The 21,111-nt window shown below is 43.8% G+C and overlaps 1 protein-coding gene across 1 annotated transcript in view; it reads left to right on the forward strand.

Moving 5' to 3' along the window:
- Positions 1 to 21,111, forward strand: part of efl1 (elongation factor like GTPase 1) — a 338,480-nt gene that overhangs the window by 228,678 nt on the left and 88,691 nt on the right. The window contains exon 16 of the mRNA XM_078241003.1: positions 20,306 to 20,437. Coding sequence (XP_078097129.1) covers positions 20,306 to 20,437 — 132 coding nt within the window. The remainder of the gene's footprint in view (positions 1 to 20,305; positions 20,438 to 21,111) is intronic.

Here is a 21,111-nt window from a genome sequence, read left to right on the forward strand (position 1 = left end):
ACCTCTTCTGGACCCTTTCCAAGGCCAGCACATCCTTCCTTAGGAAAGGGGTACAAAACTGCTCACAATACTCCAAATGGGGTCCGATCAGAGCCTTATACAACCTCAGAAGTACATCCCTGCTCTTGTATTCTAGCCCTCTCGACATGAATGCCAACATTGCATTTGCCTTCCTAACTGCAGACTTAACTGCACGTTAACCTTAAGAGAATCTTGAACAATGACTCCCAAGAACCTTTGTGTTTCTGATTTCCTAAGCATTTTCTCATTTAGAAAATAGTCTATGCCTCCATTCCTCCTTCCAAAGTGCATAACCTCACACTTTTCCACATTGGATTCCATCTGCTACTTCTTTGCCCACTCTCTTAACCTGTCCAAGTCCTTCTGCAGCCCCCCTGCTTCCTCAATACTATCTGTCCTTTTAATATATCTTTGTATCATCTGCAAACTTAGCAACAGTGCCTTCAGTTCCTTCCTCCAAATCATTAATGTATATTGTGAAAAGTTGTGGTCCCAACACTGACCCCTGAGGCACACCACTAGTCACCGGCTGCCATCCTGAAAAAGATTCCTTTATCCCCACTCTCTGACTTCTGCCAGTCAGCCAATCCTCTATCCATGCCAGGATCTTATCCTTAATACCATGGGCACTTAACTTATTTAACAGGCTCCTTTGCGGAACCTTGTCAAAGGCCTTCTGGAAATCTAAATAAATACATTTTGCAGCTTCTGAACTGCACATCCTACCCATGCGTGGCTTTGCCTTGGTATTTTGTTTTTCCACGCAGAACTCGGGTTTGCAGTGTAGTTTGCGAGTCACGTTGGAGTGCAAGAACAGTGTGAGTGCAGAGGCTGGTCGGTTAGAAGGTTCCCTCTATTATCTACTACGGCAGCCCAGCTCTCAGCATTGTTTAAAGGCCCACTAAACTACATTCTACATCCCCGTGCAGCCTCAAATTGCCCATACCACCTCCATGCTCCCTCAGACCGCCCCTGCACCCTTCATGCCCCCTATTGTGATCCCGGCTGATGTTAATTTTGGATAAGTTAGATGAGTGAAATATGGCTTGATAGATCCTAACCTTTGTGAAGCCGTGTAGGAAGGTTTTTGAACAAATTTCACAGGAATCTGCTGATAAACTTTTAACACACACAATATATCAGCGCTAGGGACCCGAGCTTGATTCCCAGCTTGGGTCGCTGCCTGTGTGGAGCTTGCACGTTCTCCCCATGTCTGCGTGGGTTCCTCCAGGTGCTCCGGTTTCCTCTCTCAGTCTGAAAGATGGGCTGGTTAGGTTAGGCTAAATTCTCCCTCAGTGTACTCAAACAGGCACCAGAGTGTGGCGACTGGGGGATTTTCACAACTTCATTGCGGTGTTATTGTAAGCCTGCTTGTGACACTAATAAAAGAACTTTTAAAAAATCATCAACCAGTAAAAATAGCTATATTACACCAGCCAAAAAGATCAGAAAGATCTCAGTACAAATACAAGAATATGATTCAAATACTCATTATTCATTCACCCTAACTATATCCTTACAGACATATAAATCGGAAAAGATGAACCAATTTGCCTCATCTATCTTGTACTCTAATATTCAGGGTAAGTGTGCAGTACATGTGAATTAACAAGGAACTGTGATCAAACACACAGCATTCCAGAGTAAATGACAGATGTGACCACATCAGATTCCTTAGATAACCCCCCCAGATGCTTGTTGCACTGTGAGCCAAAAGGTTTCACTGAAACTCTGCCTTCTCATCTCATCACATTCAAAGAACTCGAGCCTTTGAATTCTCTCGCTCCTACTCGGACGGCTTCAACAAGGATCCACCTCCAATGTTTCAATCTCACCTTCTGAGACTTTTTTTGTCCTGGATCTCCAAGTATACTCAAGCTCCACTTGCCAAGCAGAATGTCACTGATCCAAAGGGGTACCTTTGTCCTGACCGCCTACAGCACAGAGTCATCAAACTTAGGCTGTCGTCCTGGATCTTCTGGGCTTCTCTCGCCTTTCTCAACTTTGGTTCAAGTCCGCTCCCTGCCTCTCTGTCTTTAATTTGCAGCAACTTTCTTTGCTTCTTACTTTTAACTTTATTTCTAGGATCTGTTTTTGATCCCTGTCTTTGTCCCTTCCTGGGACTTCCTTCTAAGACCTCTCCCTGCTCCCTGGGACACCTGCTCTGGAATCACCTGCTCTTTGGTACTGGCACACAGGTTCAGTTCCCATTTTAAAGAACACTTAAAAAATGAAGTGCACATGTGGGCATTTCCCTGGCGGCACATGAGGAGAAGGCTGAAGCCTGCTGGGAATTGGTGCTCCTGACCTATGACTGCCGATTGAGCTGGGTATTTTGAGTTTCATCACACCCCCCTGTATCCTCTATAGCCACTCATCCAGTGTCCACTATGTGGAGTCCTCAGAAGCCATGAAATAGCAATCGAAATTATTTTAATGCAGGTGTAAATGAATTAAACCTGGGACAGTGTAATAAAGCATTTATTCAAGGGATTGCAAAAAACTTCCCCTTTGAAGAAAGTAAATCCTTTAAGTGGTCTTTGAGCTGTGTTAACAAACAACCATGTATTCTGAAACCATATTAAAGACTGAATATGTTATTAGAAGCTCCGTAAAACTGAACCGTCTTGTCATTCCCCTGAACAATTGAATCATCAGACCTTTAGCTTTTGGAACTCAGCCAAACACTCATGATAGCCACAGGTATCACAGCTATTGCAACTCCCAGAGCCTGAAATTGAAATAACTGATTGTGTCTTTCAAATTTCAAATTAGATTGCCTGTCAACCAATAGACAGGAGCTTACGCTTGCCTTGCAGAATGTTCCTGACTTCTCTGCAAGCTTCCCTCATCCCAAAAATGTGCAGGTTAAGTGGATTAAGTAAAAAGCAATTGCCCCTTAGTGTCCCAGGATGTATAGGTTAGATGGAATAGCCATGATAAATGCGTGGGGTTATGGGGATAGAACAGGGGAGAGGGCCTGGATAAGATAGTCAGAGAAAGATGTCAGAGAGTCAGTGCAGACTTGATAGACCGAATGGCCTCCTTCTGCACTATAGGGATTCTGTGAATATCATGAACTTTCCAAGGAGGTGCATTTTTTTTAAGACTGCCAAAACCCACCACGGTACAAAAGTAGTGTGGAAGGAAATGCAAATTTCTTATAGTCCTCACAATGGATATGCTGACCACAGAAGAGCTTGTTTGTGTGTTTTGTACACAAGGTCTTCCCAGAGTCTCAAAATGCCGTGGGTTCAGAGGTGTATTATATTTTCAGCAAAAGTAAACTAAGGAGCGATCTTACAGGCTCATCATACCGGTCGAATGATGTGGTGAACCGGTAAGATCGGGCGAGGGGCAAAAAACCAGGTGGGCGTTCTGGTTTCTCACCTCTCGTGATGATACCGGCCCAGTTCTGTCCGGGAAGGGCGTGAGGCTGATTTAAATATTCTTGACTCTCTTTTAATATTATTAGTGAGTCCCGGACGAGATTGTCCGGGCTCATTTGCCTTTACGACTTCCCAGGACTATATGGGACAGTCTAGCATCAAGACCCCATCCCGGGGGAGAGTGCCAAGGTCAACCCCTTGCCCCCCAGCCTGAGATCATCCAGCCCCAGGACATTTGGGTAACCCTTTCCCTGTGGCCTTGCCGCGGCATAGGGGCACATGGGCATTGCCCTTGTCTCCTTGACCCCACTTGGGGTCCATCATGCCAGGTCCACGATGCTCATGAGTAGCAACGAAGACTGCCCAGTGCAGATCCTGCTTGGCGAATAGCGGGTGGCCTTTGAATTGGGCTTCAGCCAGTGAATTGCATCAAAATGAGCTTATTGCAATAATCAGCTGGTTCCCGCCCAATCAGTGCGAGAAACTGATTGGGCCGGCGGGGCGGGTAAGGCCAGGTGAATGGCGACAGGATTGACGTACGCGGGAATCCCGTTTTAGCCCCAATGCCCCATTCATCAGGATGTTGGGATTCCCGCCAGTGGCGAAGGGGCTGGTGAATCTCCCCTTTGTGCCTCAATTGTGTTTTTTCAGTGTTGTCTAATTTAAGACCTGACCTGCTGACCTCAATGTCTCCAGTCTTCTCATTTCTTCCTGCCATAGCCTTTTACGTATTCTTTGTTTTCAGAATTTTCTTTAGTATTTCCTTCCCCTGTCTGATATTAAGGACATCGCGGTCACTGAACAAAATTGGTGTTTCTTTTAAGCTGGATATAGGTCATTGCACCGTTACTTCTCCGCCCCTTTGTTCTCCCTCCTGCCCCCTTTGTTCCGATTTAATTGCAGTCCTTGTTCATCTTTCGTTCCTGATAATGGCTTGAGCCTGTTCTCTTTGCAGGTGGTTTTTGAGATGCTTTAATTCCTCAAGACACAACCGTATTTCAGTTTTTCTCTTGTACAAATTGATTCTCCCTTTGTGTTGCCCATTGAGAATAATAATGATGGTATTTTGTTCAAGAAACACACGCACAGCTCAGAGACTGAATTGCAGTGCAACTGGCAACAAAAAAAAAATCATATCGAGGCAGAGCAATCAGGTTAAAACATGAAAACGTAACAATCGTGATAATAAAAGTAGTCTAATTCAGCAGGTAACAGGCATTGAACGAGAAGATGAGAAAAATAGTAACGTTGTCCTTCAGTTTCTGTCACGAAAAGCAGAGAATTAAATTAATCTCGCGATAACTAACATGCATTCATACAAAATCCTTCCATGCACTGTTTAATACATTTGTTTAACTGACTTAATGAATACATCATGAAATTGCACAGAGGAATTTCATCTGAATATGATAATGTAAAATTTTGCTGAAAGTAATTTTATCCATTAAATGCTTGAAGGATTTTCTTAATTACAGTGGAATTAAATCTTTCTCTCTGCCGAAACCTTTCCACAAGGCGCCTCCTACTTACTAGGGAATAGGAGCAGCACTGAAAAGATAAATAAATTAAATAAAACAAATTAAGTTTTGTTACGCTGAGGGAGCACTCAGTTCTCGAGAGGCAGAGAAGAGAAAATTGGATGGAGAGCTCCATTGTATCAGGCCTTTGCCCTACCTATGCTGACCCATAAGTTTTGAGGTTTCCTCAAGTGGGGGCAAGGGACATGCATCTGCACTGGGTATGTGTCCAGCATACTTATCCCAAGGAGATAGGCAAGGGTCTCCTAGGACATAGCCTCAACCTTGTCTCAGGGACTGCAAGACTGCAAGAAACTACAAAGGGTCACAAACGAAGCCCAGTCCCATCACGCAAACCAGCCTCCCACCCATTGACACTGCCTACACTTCCCGCTGCCTCGGAAAAGCAGCCAGCATTACCAAGGACCCCAGACATACTCTCTTCCACCTTCTTCCATCGGGAAAAAGATACACAAGTCTGAGGTCATGTACCAACCTACTCAAGACCAGCTTCGTCCCTGCTGCCGTCAGACCTTTGAATGAACCTACCTCACACTAAGTTGATCTTTGTCTACACCCTAGCTATATCTGTAACACTACATTCTGCACTCTTTCCTTTCCTTGTCTATGAACGGTATGCTTTGTCTGTATAGCACGCAAGAAACAATATTTTTCAGTGTAAACTAATGCATGTGACAAATCAAATTAAAAGACAGCACTCTTGCTCCTAAGTCGGAAGATCATGAGTTCGAGATACGCTCCAGGACCTCAACACACAATCTCAGCTAACACTCCAGTTTAGTTCTGTTAATTGTATAGTTAACGTTAAAGATAAACAGGTGAAGGGTGTTAATTGGTCAAGTATCTTGAGCACATATAAAGAGGGACTGCTGGGACACTGGGGTGTTAGTTGTTAGGACGTGGAGATATGTAATGCTGCATTCTGTGAATAACGCGACAAACACAAAAAGGACCTGTGTCTAGTTTCATACTTCACCATCTGGCTTGGATCCATTTAGCAGAGTGCTGAGGGATGTGCTCTGCGCCTGGCAGTATTGTCTTTTGGATTAACTAAGATTCCCTCATGTGGATATTAAAGATTCTAATCAAAGATTAGCAGGTGATCCCAATACCCTGGGCAAGTTTTATGACTCATCCAGCACCACTAAAACGATTTTGTCATTAATCTTAATGCTTTTATATTGCCTGTGTAAACTGGCCGCAAATCATCTCTACCTCTACCGTACAACCTTACAACAGGAGCCACTCACTGGCTGTGAAGCACTTCTGGACACCCTGAGTTTGTGAAAGGTTCTGTACAAATGGAAGTTCCTTCTTTTCATAACTTCAACATCCTCATTTTTTTTTTCCCTGTTGGTTGCCATGGCGGGTGAGCGTCAAAATACAGCAGATGCTGGAATCTGAAACAAAAACAGAAAATCTCAGCCGGTCTGACAGCATCTGTGGAGATAGAATAGAGCCAATATTTTAAGTCTGGATGATCCATTGTCAGAGCTAAAGACAAAGATAATAGGGCGCGATTGATACTGTAAGGGTGGGGTGGGGGTACGTGTAATTGACCAAGATGTCACAGATAAAAAGACAAAATGTAATTGGTGGTTAGAAAGGCTGAGAATGGTGCCAATATCGTCCAGTTAGAGATCGGAATGTGTAAGTGGCAGAACAAAGGTGCACAGTGTCAAAGGACAACCTAAGAAATGTGGCAGGTGGTCCTAATGAGGTGGGCAGGAGTGGAAACAAAATAGAAAGTGAGATTTAGAAGTGGACAAATGGAACATAAAATCCCTACAGTGCAGAAAGAGGCCACTCGGCCCATCAAGTTTGCACTGACCACAATCCCAACCAGGCCCTATTCCCATAACCCCACATATTTACCTTGCTAATCCACCGACACTAGGGTCAATTTGTCATGGCCAGTCAACCTAACCCACACATCTTTGGACTGTAGGAGGAAACTGGAGCACCTGGAGGAAACCCATGCAGACACGAGGAGAACGTGCAAACTCCACACAACGATGGAAGAAATTAAAATTTAAGATATGTCCTAGGATATAAAGTAATGGATGGACAAGACAAAAAGAAATGAAATAAATGAGGTGGAGGAGAGAGTTCATGCTCAGAAGTTGTTGAAGTTCAGCCCGGGAGACTGTAAAGTGCCCAATCGGAAAATGAGGTGCTGTTCCTGCAGCTAGTGCTGGGCTTCACTGGAACACTGCAACAGACCAAGGACGGACTGTGGACATGAGAGCAGGATGGTGTGTTAACATGGCAAGTGACAAGAAAATCTGGGTCCTGCTTACAGACAGATCAAAGGTGTTAGGCAAAGCCATCACCCAATCTGAATTTGGTCTCTCTGATGTAGAGTAGACCTCATTGCGAGCAGCAAATGCATTAGACCAGATGAAAGGAAGGCACACCACTTCACCTGGAAACAGTGTTTGGGCCTTGGGATGGTGAGCAGGGAGGAGAGTCAAAGCAAACCTGGCAGTGGGGCTTGCACCAGAGTGTTCACTAGTGTCTGCAGCTCTCTCTACACTCGCCACAGCTATTGGAGAGGCAAGACAGCGAGGAAGAGCTGAGAGGGGGATACAGAAGAGAAGAGAGAACAATCATAAAGTGAAAACCAAGGACAGGAAAACAAATGAGAATGTGTGTAATTATAATATTTGATGTGTGCGAGATTGTAAGCCAAAGAGAGATACAGACAGGGTGGCACAGTGGTTAGCACTGCTACCTCACAACGCCAGGGACCTGGGTTCGATTCCCGCCTCGGGTCACTGCCTATGTGGAGTTTGCGCATTCTCCCCGTGTCTGCGTGGGTTTCCTCCGGGTGCTCCGGTTTCCTCCCACAGTCCAAAGATGTGCGGGTTAGGTGGATTGGCCATGCTAAATTGCCCCTTAGTATCAGGAGGACTGGCTAGGGAGTAAATGCATGGGGTTATGGGGATAGGTCCTGGGTGGGATTGTGGTCAGTGCAGACTCAATGGGCTGAATGGCCTCCTTCTGCACTGTAGGATAGTATTATTCTATAACATTAAGACTGTTCAAGAGGGAAAGAAAGAGGGAGCGATGGAGAGAAAGTGATATTTAGTTGCCACCCACTCTTAGCAGACTGGGCTGTCTCTGCATGGCCCATATTTAATTGCATGCCACCTGGATCTTTCTGCAACCGTGACCTTCTGCCAGATCTCTGCTCCCAATTATCAGGCAGGTTGAGGGACAAGCCACCCTCTGCATCCTCACCCCAATTTCTACCCTCCATGGAATGCCGCAGGGAGACTTTCAGTTGACCTCCGACACTGATTTTAATATTGTATTTACCTCTTGGAAGAATAGCAACAGAGTTTGTGCTGAAATGTTTTTCGAATGCTACTCAAGTTCCCAAATACCTTACCTTAGGATCCCAGCAGAAATCTTCAGCTACGCAATGCCACAGCAGATCGATCAGCATAATATATGTAAATTATATTGTAAAATTCTGGGTATAGTTCACATGCCCTTTAAATGGTGCTCTTGCAACAGCTTCCTGCTATGCTATACTGTCACAACTGTTTTCAGTCACCTATTTAATGTGGGATATGATGTAGAAAAACTACTCTTGCAATCCCCTTAATACTCTCTGACGGCCAATAGTACAAATGAGAAAATGCTGGAAAATCTCAGCAGGTCTGACAGCATCTGTAAGGAGAGAAAAAAGAGTTGACTTTTCGAGTCCAAGTAACCCTCTGTCCACTAGTACAACATTCTGTCCCTGTAACGCTGCCAAGTATTTCCCTTCTACACTGCAGAACCCCTTCTTCCCCAGATTGCAGGATCCCCTCTCATTTAGGGTTTACAGCATGGAAACAGGCCCTTCGGTCCAACTTGTCCATGCCGTCCTTGTTTTTAAACCCCCGAAGCTAGTCCCAATTGCCCGCATTTGGCCCATATCCCTCTATATCCATCTTACCCATGTAACTGTCTAAATGCTTTTTAAAAGACAAAATTGTACCCGCCTCTACTACGACCTCTGGCAGCTTGTTCCAGACACTCACCAACCTCTGTGTGAAACAATTGCCCCCCGGACACTTTTGTATCTCTCCCCTCTCACCTTAAATCTATGCCCTCTAGTTTTAGACTCCCCTACCTTTGGGAAAAGACTTTGTCTATGCCCCTCATTATTTTATAGACCTCGATAAAATCACCCCTCAGCTTCCTACGGTCCAGAGAAAAATGTCCCAGTCTATCCAGCCTCTCCTCATAACTCAAAACATCAAGTCCCGGTAGCATTCTAGTAAATCTTTTTTGCACTCTTTCTAGTTTAATAATATCCTTTCCATAATAGGGTGACCAGAACTGCACAAAGTATTCCAAGTGTGGCCGTACCAATGTCTTGTACAACTCCTGTATTCAATGTTCTGACCGATGGAACCAAGCATGCCGAATGCCTTCTTCACCACTCTGTCCACCTGTGACTCCACTTTCAAGGAGCTATGAATCTATACCCCTAGATCTCTTTGTTCTGTAAGTCTACCCAACGCCCTACCATTAACTGAGTAAGTCCTGCCCTGGTTCAGTCTACCAAAATGCATCACCTCGCATTTGTCTAAATTAAACTCCATCTGCCATTCGTCAGCCCACTGGCCCAATTGATCAAGATCCTGTTGCAATTGGAGATAACTTTCTTCACTGTCCCCAGACTTTCTGGATAAGATTGTCCAGATGTGTAGTTGGTGAAAAAGAGGAACACAATCAGATAAACTGTTGGCAACAATGTATTAGGTAAGAGTGAAGTTAGAAACCCTATCAGTGTATACTGAAAATAGATATTGTTGAATATGAAGTGGTTAACAGTGTCCAAAGTGCTTTTCAAGGAATTAGAAATTGTGCTGGAAGAGAGAAATTAGTTGATACTGCCAAACACAGTGTGTGAGGCCATTAGCTTGTTGCGCATAAGAAACTATCTCAATGTAGTAGTGACTTGTACTTGAGTATGTTTAAGTGGGCGATGATGCAACAGCAACAGTCCAAAGATGTGCGGGTTAGGTGCATCGGACATGCTAAATTGCCCCTTAGTGTCCCAGGATGCATAGGTTGGAGGGATTAATGGGGTAAATATGTGGGGTTACAGGGATAGGGCTCGAGTGGGATTGTTGTCGGTGCAGACTCAATGGGCCGAAATTCTGCACTGTGGAGTTTCTATGATTTCTAACTTATATAGCAAGTATAATGTCCCAAACCACTTCACAGAATTTGGCAGCAAGCTGCATAAGGAACTAATTGGACTGGGGCTTGGTCAGAGAGATAGGTTTTAAGGAGCTTCTTAAAGGAGAAGAGAGGAGTAGAGTGGCAATGAGGAGTAGGGAGGGAATTCCGAAGTTTAGGGCCGAGGCTACCTGTGGTGGAATCGTGAAAGCTGGACATGAGGACAGAATTCAAGAAACAGAGATCTTGGAGGAGAATTTTAAAATTGGAGTGTTGAACTGCAGTCCATTTCAAGTCAGCAAGCACAGAAGTGATGAATGAGCAGGACTCGGTGCTGTGCAGGATACAGATAGCAGAATTTTGGATGTACTCAAGTTTACGCAGGTAGACATCCTCCATTGTATTGGTATATGATCACAGAGTGATGTTGGAGAAGCATCACAGTTATACTTGATCGTGCTCTAGCCCTACTCGTTTTCCACATGACTTTTCCAGTGGGGGTGACTGAAAAGAGATGAGTTGTGGAAACCTTGGTTAGTTTTGTTCTCTCTCTCCGCTCCGCACCCTCCCACACTCGCACACAGACTAAAGACATAAAGGATGTTCTTCTCAACCCATTGCTTAGTTTGAGACTAAATAACACATGAATCTAGGACCTCTCAGAACTATAACCAGTGGCATTTTTAACCATTAAATCCTACTATTAGGACTATCCCAGCGTATTATTTTTTATTGGCAGGCATGATAACTGATGATTGATATTTTACACCTTCTATTGTGAAATTGCCATGTAAAACAGAGGACCAGACAATGTTGTTTGTGTTGCGATAGCCCTTTTAGGGAATATACAAATGAGAAAGTAACCAAAATCTAAAGCAGCGTGAGACCAGCAGCTAATAGTTTGTGTAAGAATTGCAACTACGCTGTCCCTGTGAGTAATCGTTGCTGAATCCACAAAGCAGATCTTTCTGAACCATCCTGTACTTTATCTTCAAATAAACCGAACCTATGTATAGTTTACCAGTCCTGCATGTGCAATTGGTGCGTTTGTGTACTTCAGATATGGAAACACAATTTGAAATCTGAACAATTTCAGAAGTCTGGAACTTAGACGACATGGAGATTTGTGACTATAAAGTTTTCATTGCTTCGCAAACCTTAATGCAGCATAATAAATTTACACTTGGGTATCTTGGATAAAGGACAACATCGTACATATTTCAAATTGTTTGGTTGATTTTTTTTGTTGATTTTTAAACTTATTGCTGAAAGGGATAGTGTGTGGCTAAACCTGTAATTCTGATGTTTGAATGGCGTGAATAGTGAAATGTAATTGATACTTGGGTTTGGGGATGCAGTGGTATTGTCCTAATAGTCCAGAGAGCTAGGGGAATGTTCTAAGCACCAGGGTTCAAATCCCATCACAGGATGTAATGTGATTTTTTTTTTTTCATCTGAAATTAACCACCTAATAATAACCATGAAACCATTGTCAAAAAAAAACCCATTTGATTCACTCATGTTCATTCTTTAGGGAAGGAAATCTGCCATCCTTACCTGGTCTGGCCTCCATGTTACTACAGAGCCACCTAACTGCCCTCTGAAATGGCCTAACAAACCTCGCAGTTCAAGGGTAATTAGGGATGGGCAACAAACGCTGGCCCGGCCAACGATGCCCACATCCCATGAATGAGTTTTTAAAAACTTGTTGCAGTATTGTCATACACACCTTCTCCTTAGCCAACCAGGCTAATTTAATTCAAATTTAGAAATTGAAGTCTGTTTAAGGCAAAAACGACTACCAGTAAAATTGGTACATAACTGTCTGTTACTAAGCTACATTATTTTCAGCAGTACTTAAGGAAATGAATGCATTTGCAAGCAGTGGAACTTCTCAGTCTACATTCACAGTATATTTTACTCGTTGATGCTAAAGGCTTTGTTGTACCGGAAACACAAAACATATGCAAAGAATATCCTCCAGCAAAGCTAGTGAGGGAATAGGATCTGGGTGAGGTGATCGATCAGTTACTGAATGGTTGCAGTCAGTGTGAAGCTGTTACTTGCAATGCTAATCAAACATTATGATGCATTTTGACTAAATTAAGTGAGGTTATTGTAACCTTATAACTGGTGAGGTAAAATGGAGGATTTTGTGCTGTTATGAACACCAATATTTTTCCTACAAAGTCTCTCTCCATTTTTCCTGAAGGTATTGATTACTTGCCGAGATATTGTTCCACAAGTACCAAGCACTCCAGTACCTGACCTGAATGGACACTAACTGAATGTTGGCAGGTCACTTTGCACTGGGAAAATTATAGTTGTACCAATCCTGTTTTGTTTTACACAAGACTTCCATCAGTGCTTGCTAAATACCCAGGATTGGGTATTATTTATCTTGTCCTTTATTTTAATGCTGAGGTAGCTGAGTCCAGTTGTTGCAACTTCACCACTGCTGTGATCAGTTAACCTTGCAGGTCATAGAACCCCTACAGTGCACAAGGAGGCCATTCAGCCCATCTGCACCGACCACAATCCCACCCAGGCCCTATTCCCGTAACCCCACATATTTACCCTGCTAATCTCCCTGACACTAGGGTCAATTTATCATGGCCAATCCACCTAACCCGCAGATCTTTGGACTGTGGGAGGAAACCGGAGCACCCGGAGGAATCCCACGCAGACACGAGGAGAATGTGCAAATTCCACACAGACAGTGACCCGAGGCCAGAATTGAACCGGGGTCCCTGGTGCTGTGAGGCAGCAGTGCTAACCACTGTGCCACCGTGCTGTCCACCAAAGATCAAACCGGGAAACCACAGTAATCAGTCATCTGCTCGTGAGTTAAACTCACTGAACCAACGAAGAAACTAGGAGGGACTACACCCAAACATGAAAGAACCAAGATACATAGAAACTGATACAGGGAGGAACCATCAATGATCCTTTAGATCTTAGGCTTTCGAAATAAGACAAGCGGTTTTCAGAATTGTTTTCAATTTCGAAACAAAAGCGTAGAAGCCAAGTGGTTGTGTTGAGTTGGGCTGTACATAAAGCAAAAACTAGTGTTCATTAATAATTCTCGACTAGAATTCAAGACCTTTTGCTTCACTGGTTAAGGTGCAATGAACAGAACAGAAATTAAAACTGGAGAGATTAAATATATAGTTTGTTCATCAAGTGTTCCATGTGAAAGAATGATCTCAGTGCTGCAAGGAGACAGGATAGAGGAATAGAACACAGAAAGAGGAGTATGCCATTCAGACCCTCAAATGTGTTCCTCCAGTCAGTTAGGTCATGGCTGATTTGATTTGATTTATTATTGTCACATGCATTAGTATACAGTGAAAAGTATTGTTTCTTGCACGCTATACAGATAAAGCATACCGTTCATAGAGAAGGAAAGATGAGAGTGCAAAGTGACTGAATTACAGTGATAGCTACGGTCTAGCGAAAGATCAACTTAGTGCGAGGTAGGTCTATTCAAAAGTCTGACGGCAGCAGTGAAGAAGCTGTTCTTGAGTCGGTTGGTACGTGACTTCAGACTTTTGTATCTTTTTCCCGACGGAAGAAGGTGGAAGAGAGAATGTCTGGAGTGCGTGGGGTTCTTAATTATGCTGGCTGCTTTTCCGAGGCCGCGGGAAGTGTAGACAGAGTCAATGGATGGGAGGCTGGTTTACGTGATGGACTGGGCTTCATTCACGACCCTTTGTAGTTTCTTGCGGTCTTGGGCGGAGCAGGAGCCGTACCAAACTGTGTTACAACCAGAAAGACTGCTTTCTATGGTCTGCACATCAGCTGCATTCATTTACCTTTTATATGTCTTTAATTTTTCCTCACTGAATATCTATTGAATTTGGTCTTGAAAATTTTCATTGGCCTAGCAATCACTTGTTGCAGCAAATTTCAAATTCCCATTGCCCCTTATGTGAAAAAAAAAATTGATTTCGCTTTTAAGTGGCCTAGCTCTAATTTTAAGATGAAGTCTTAAACTATATTCCTCGTCTGAGGAAACAGTTTATGCAACCTATCCTCATAATTGTAAGCCATGATATCATTCTGTGGAATCTGCAGCGTACTCCCTTCATGGTCAAGATATCTTCCCTGATGTTCAGGATCCGTAACTAAACAAAGTGCTCCAGATGGGGTCTTGACAAGACCACGTACAAATGAAGCATCCTTTCCTGACGCCAGCAATTGGACAAACACAATAGTGGAGTTGTGGATATTGCCAGATATTCTGCAGATATTTTTGTTTGCATTTGTGAAAAGAAAGACAGACTTTCATTCATACAGAATCTTTTTCCTAGCACTCCAATATCACACAGCGCTTCGCAGGCAGTGGATTACTTGTGATTTGTTACGTAGGCAAATGTGAGTTTTGTTCCCAGTTTTTGTTCAGGTTAAATGGACTGAGAAATGTGGATTCCCATTACTACATTGCTCATTCAAGGGACTTTGAGCAGACCTGATAGATTGGATGGCCATTTCTCATTCCATTCGCTCTGATTTGGTAATATATTTCAGCATCTAACTTGGTAGTGAACATCATTTACAACCTTGCTAAAGAGAACATCACAGCAAACCTTTTTCTGGAGACAACTGACTATGATGTTTACACATTGTTTCCAACACTTTTTACAATTGACTGTTGTTACCTATATTGTTTACACCAGATACCTTCTGACTTGAGTAACCATTAAGAGAAGATTGTTGCCATTTTCAGGAGTAAATGTAGCATTGATATTATAAACCCATTGATGGGTTTTTGGAGGACCCGTCATAGGAGCGCAATGTTGTGTAACTAACCCCAATGTATTTGGATAACTCTACTCCCAAATTCTTCCAGCATGCTATTGAGATTAGCAATCCGGTCGCTTCCTATTAGTGGGATTACATGGGATTTATGGCACAGAAACAGACCATTCGGCCCATTCACATTTAATTGCGCTCATTGGACCCCTTGGTTTTGATGTGTGAAAAAAAGATTTTAAAAAGTTGATCTGGGTGCTATCTGTAACCTGTGACAGAACTGGGCAGGTCAAATAGGATGGCGGAATATAATATTAATGGTAGGACTCTTGGCAGTGTGGAAGATCAGAAGGATCTTGGGGTCCGAGTTCATGGGACGCTCAAAGCAGCTGTGCAGGTTGAGGCTGTGGTTAAGAAGGCGTATGGTGTACTGGCCTTCATCAATCGAGGAATTGAGTTTAGGAGTCGTGAGATAATGCTGCAGCTAGATAGGACCCTGGTCAGACCCCACTTGGAGTACTGTGCTCAGTTCCAGTCGCCTCATTACAGGAAGGATGTGGAAGCCATAGAAAGGGTGCAGAGGAGATTTACAAGGATGTTGCCTGGGTTGGGGAGCATGCCTTATGAGGATAGGTTGAGTGAGCTCGGCCTTTTCTCCTTGGAGAGACAAAGGATGAGGGGTGACCTGATAGAGGTGTATAAGATGTTGAGAGGTATTGATCGAGTGGACAGTCAGAGGCTTTTTTCTTGGGTTGAAATGGTTGCCACAAGAGGACACAGGTTTAAGGTGCTGGGGAGTAGGTACAGAGGAGATGTCAGGGGTAAGTTTTTCACTCAGAGGGTGGTGGGTGCGTGGAATGGGCTGCCAGCAACGGTGGTGGAGGCAGATTCGATAGGGTCTTTTAAGAGACTTTTAGTTAAGTACATGGAACTTAGTAAGATAGAGGGTTATAGGTAAGCCTAGTAATAGCTAAGGTAGGGACATGTTCGGCACAACTTTGTGGGCTGAAGGGCCTGTATTGTGCTGTAGTTTTTCTATGTTTCTATGTCTATGTTTCTAGGGCAGTACTGCAATTTAGGGGTCTTGTTAACTGGTTTACGGCCAGTGATTTTTTTTAAAGGAAAGAAATTTGTAATATTTTTAACCTATTTTTCCAGAGTATTACAAAGAATTGGTCTGGAGAAATAGAGACCAGCGAAATTCTATTGTGTACGTTTTTTAACTTAGAACCATAGAATCCCTACAGTGCAGAAGGAGGCCATTCAGCCCATCGTGTCTGCACCGACTCTCCGAAGGAGCATCTTACCGAGGTCCACCCCCCCCCCCCCCCCCCCCACCCGCCCTATCCCCGTAACCTCATGCATTTACCATGGATAATCCACCTAACCTCCATATCTTTGGACACTAAGGGGCAATTTTTGAACTGTGGCCAGAATTGAACCTGGGTCCCTGGCGCTGCGAGGCAGCAGTGCTAGCTAACTGTGCCGCCCTTGCAAAATTAAAATTTTGATTTAATAGTACATTTTGGCTTGAGTATGTCTAATATTGCGCAATGAAATTACTTGTGATGTTTGAGTAGCTGGAATGTTAGTAGTTTAAATATCACAGAGTGCGGTCTGAAACCAGAAAAATATTAATTGGCCGTATGGATAGGGAATTTCTCTCAGCATTTCAGTGATCTAAAGGTTAATGCTATAAATGTAGAGGTACGCTGCTCTGAATAATTTCTTACAGTCCTCTTTCTTATCATTAAATTAAGGATTATAATTGAAAAATAGCTTGGATCCCTGAGTGAGGCTGCAAGGTTCAGAGGATTTGCAGTCAGTTTGGCTTTTCACAGACTGCAGGTTTTTTTGCTGCATTCCAAAGCTGCATACCTACTTTTATTTTACCTTGATAACCTGTTGGTTGGGTTGTCACAGCGATGCAATCACCTGTCTGTTAATATTCTTAAGTCACTACTTGTCAAAGTGGGCTAGTGTTGAATGATTACTGTGTGTACGGATAATCCAGAAGGGCATTCAAATCATTTATTCCAAGCTGCAGTTTGAGCTCTTTGTCCAGTCAGTTTATTTCACAGGATAGTATCTATCTTTGCACTTACCATCTGGTTTCTTGGTATCAAGCTTTTGCCATCTCACTTTTATACCCAAATACCCAGCCTGATCCTATTCGACATGATGACTGCTTTTGTTGCCAGTCATGGCTGTCTCAGTTGCAGTCTCTCACCCTCTCTTTAGCTCCTCGCCCTTTCTGAGTTATTTCCAAGAGTTTGGTCCTCTCCAGTATTCTGTTAGTGCTCTCTCCCACCCTCCACTGTGCTCTGGACTTAACCTGTCCGGATGGCAGTCAGGCTGTTTATACTGGTGTCTCAAGCTCATCGAATTGTAGAATCATCAAATCCCTACAGTACAGAAAGAGGCCATGCAGCCCACCAGGCCTGCACCGGCGGCAATCCCACCCCCAGGCCCTATCCCTGTAACCCCACGTATTTACCCTGCTAATCCCCCTGACACTAAGGGACAACTTCTCATGGCCAATCCACCTAACCTTTCGGACTGTGGGAAGAAACTGGAACACCCAGAGGAAACCCACACAGACACGGAGAATATGCATAGCCAGTGATCCAAGCTGGGAATCGAACCCAGGTCCCCCCCTGCCACATGTGAGGCAGCAGTGCTAACCACTGTGCCACCCTCTCCTGCATTCAGGCAAGTCTGCTGTACATTTCTGCCTTCCTGCATCTTCGGCTTCTTGTGCTAGTGTTTCTGGTTGTGGCAGGAATCTGCACACTTGCCCTTACTCTTTTCCATTTTCAAATTCTGATGTTTGGGTTGCTGCCTCCCTTTAGTCTCTGCCCTAGAATCAGCCCATGCTTTGTCTCTCAGCTGCCCTCTTTCTATCTGGCAAATATGTAAAAAGAAATTGCTGGAAACACTCGGCGTGTCTGGCAGCAGCTGCAGTGAGAGAAACAGAATTAACGTTCACATCAGAACTCATGTTGTGTGGTCTGACCTCACTTTCTGTGTTCAGACTTAGTGGCTTCGTCTGCCTGGTTGCTACTGTTCTCTCCTAACTCATCCTTGGGGAGGGTACTGAAGGAAGGAACCTGAGGCTAAACATGCACAAATCATATTGCTGCATGCTCTGAAAGTTATTTTGGCTATTTCATTCCCCTAATCTTTCGGCTTTTCACATTTACATGTCTTTTGTTTCTTTAATTGCTTCATTACAATCTATTTTTTGCCTTGCACTATCACCCCTTTTGTTAATTTTTCCTACCTTCTACCCTATCACAGACTTTCCCCTTGGTTCGCGCACCCCTCCCCCAACCCCCCTACCACCACCATTTCCTGCCTTCCTTAAAGCTATTAAATTTCTAAACACTCCCAGGTCTGATGAAGGACCATTGACCTATAATGTTAACTGTTCCTCTCTCCACAAACGCTGCCAGACCTGCTGAATATATCCAGTAGTTTCTATTTTTATTTGTCCTCAGAAGTCCCTTAGTTACTAGTTGTAATCCCCCAGATGCCTCCATCCCCAAACACCTACCTTTCAGTGTCTGGCTGCTAGCCAGGGCGCTGGTTAGCTCAGTTTGTGATACAGAGCGATGCCAACAGTGCGGGTTCAGTTCCTGTACCGGCTGAGTTTATTCATGAAGGTTCTGCCTCCTCAACCTTGCCCCTCGCCTGAGGTGTGGTGATCCTCAGGTTAAATCACCACCCATCAGCTCGCCCCTTCAAAGCCTATAATCATCTGGGACTGTGGTTACTTTACCTTACTGCTGGCTACACCAAATGGGGAGGCGGTGGCGTGATGGTATTGTCACAAGACTAGTAATCCAGAGACCAAGGGTAATGTTCTAGAGGCTCTCAAATCCCACCAAGGCAGATGGTGATCATGAAACCATTGTTGATTGTTGTAAAAACCCATCTGGTTCACTAACATCCTTAGGGAAGGTAATCTGCCATCCTTACCTGATGTGGCCTTCATGTGACTCCAGATCCACAGTAATTGGTTGACTCTTAAATAAATGATATGGCCTAGCAAACCACTCAGTTAAAGGCCAATAAATGTTGGTCCAGCCAGTGGCGCCCACATCCCATCAATGAATAAACAAAAACGTCCTGAAGCTGCATTTTTTTATAGCTTTTTTATTTCCTTGCCTACTTGCCCTGTTAAATCTCAGTCTTCCTCTTCCATCAATCTTACTTTTTACCTGTCCTTAGGCATTCTACATGCTGCTCCCCACACAGCACTGGGCCTGCTCCCTGTAAAGTTTGCTGTTGTTCAACTGTCGCCCAGTAGCTGTCGAGAAGATGGTGTATAGTCATTTCCCGCTATTGAAGCATGCTGAACCATGCTTCCCGCCCCCCCCCCCCTCCTATTATTGAAGCATGTTACACCATGCTTGGGCCCCTCATCAATGTGCTCCACTCGATGCCTCCCCACCCCTCCACCACCATCCTGAGAATTACAACCAATCTTTCCTGGCAGAGTTCATGTGTCGACAAGTTGGGAGTCTCCACTCTCGGCCTGACCTGCTGCACTTTCTCTCCAGCTTTCCAAATGACTATTACATACCCAATAATGGAAAGGCTATGTGATCATTTTACTTCACTCCTCTGCCACCCCCACACACTCCTTTCCAATGATCTTTACCCAGATGTGTAAAACCTCTTTTCATTGTGTCGTTGAACATTCCCTTCACGCACAGGTTACATCGAAGTATAAGTACTTGGGAAGAGGTCTAATCCATCAGTTTAGCGAGGGCTAACATTGTGTGAAGATTTATGTACCGATCAGAAGGAACATGCAATCTTTACACATTCTTAAAAATAAGTTTATTGAACCCAAAGTTGAGTTCTGAAATTGGCAAAATGCTGCTGCTTTTAGATGGAAAATGTCAATTTTCTGCACCATTGCAGAAGTTCTATTTTAACTCCTGCAGAGAAAAGGGTGTACTTTGTAATAATATTGGCTGATGCTTTATTATGGAGTCGTCTTAAGACCTAATATTTTGCTACATTTGAAGAATGTAGGCACACTCACTTAGTGCTATTTAAAGCTTTTGAACTGCTTTTAAAAGCTCCCATTTGCAGCTTTTTTAAACTCGATCGCTTGTGATGAAACATTCGTGATACAGTTTCAAAATCACAAAAGCTGTAAGCATCCACTTTTTAACCAGTTAGCATTTCCCATTCTTCTTATCTCCTGAGGTGAAACCACTTACTCAAGTTCCCTATCCAACCAGTTTACCTCTGCAATGTATACTGAAGTGATTTCAATCAATACAATGCAGATTAAAGATGTACGCCATTAATCGGAATACTTGACTCAGATCAAACACTGCCTTAATTGGTTTGCTCAACTTTTTCCTGTTTGACAGCGTTTCTGTTATTTTCCATCTACAGGTATTGGAGGCCTAGAAGACTACGTCCTAAAATCTGCTACGTTGTCAACTTCCCCTATATGTCCACCTTTTACACCTTTGAACTTCGAGGCAACTCCGATAGTGCGGGTTGCTGTGGAGCCCAAACATCCAAGTATGTCAGTGACATTGTGTATCATAAGAAATGCAGATAGTATTGACATTGTCTAGTAAGACTAGTTAAAATATGTTGTTTAATGAAACACTGTGTCTAGCTCAGTTTTAATATTCTGATCATTGTTTCCTAATCCCTCTATGACCTCACTTCTTACTATTTCTGTAACCTCCTCTTGTCTTACAACCCTCCAAGATCTCTGCACTCCTCCAATTCTGGCCTCCTGAGCAACCCCAATTTTTATTGTTCCACCATTTGCAGCCATGCCTTCAGCTGCCTGAGCTCTAAGCTGTTAGGAATTCCCTTCATAAACCTCGCCATATCTACTTTCCTCCTTCAAGACTCTCCTTAAAGCCTACCTCTGGCCAAGCTTTTGGTAACCTGCCCTAATATCTTTTACGTAACTCAGTGTCAAATTTGTTTCCTAACTCTCCTGTGAAGCACCCTGGAAGTTTTACTACGTTGTGTGGAGTTTGCACATTCTCCCCGTGTCTGCGTGGGTTCCCTCCGGGTGCTCCGGTTTCCTCCCACACCACAAAGATGTGTTGGTTTGGTGCATTGGCCATGCTAAATTTCCCCTTAGTGTTCTGGGATGCGTAGGTTAGAGGGATTAGCGGGGTAAATCTGGAGTGTTACGGGATAGGGCCTGGGCGGGATTGTGGTTGGTGCAGACT

The sequence above is a fragment of the Mustelus asterias genome, chromosome 24 (assembly GCF_964213995.1).
Source record: "Mustelus asterias chromosome 24, sMusAst1.hap1.1, whole genome shotgun sequence".
Taxonomy (NCBI): Eukaryota; Metazoa; Chordata; class Chondrichthyes; order Carcharhiniformes; family Triakidae; genus Mustelus; species Mustelus asterias.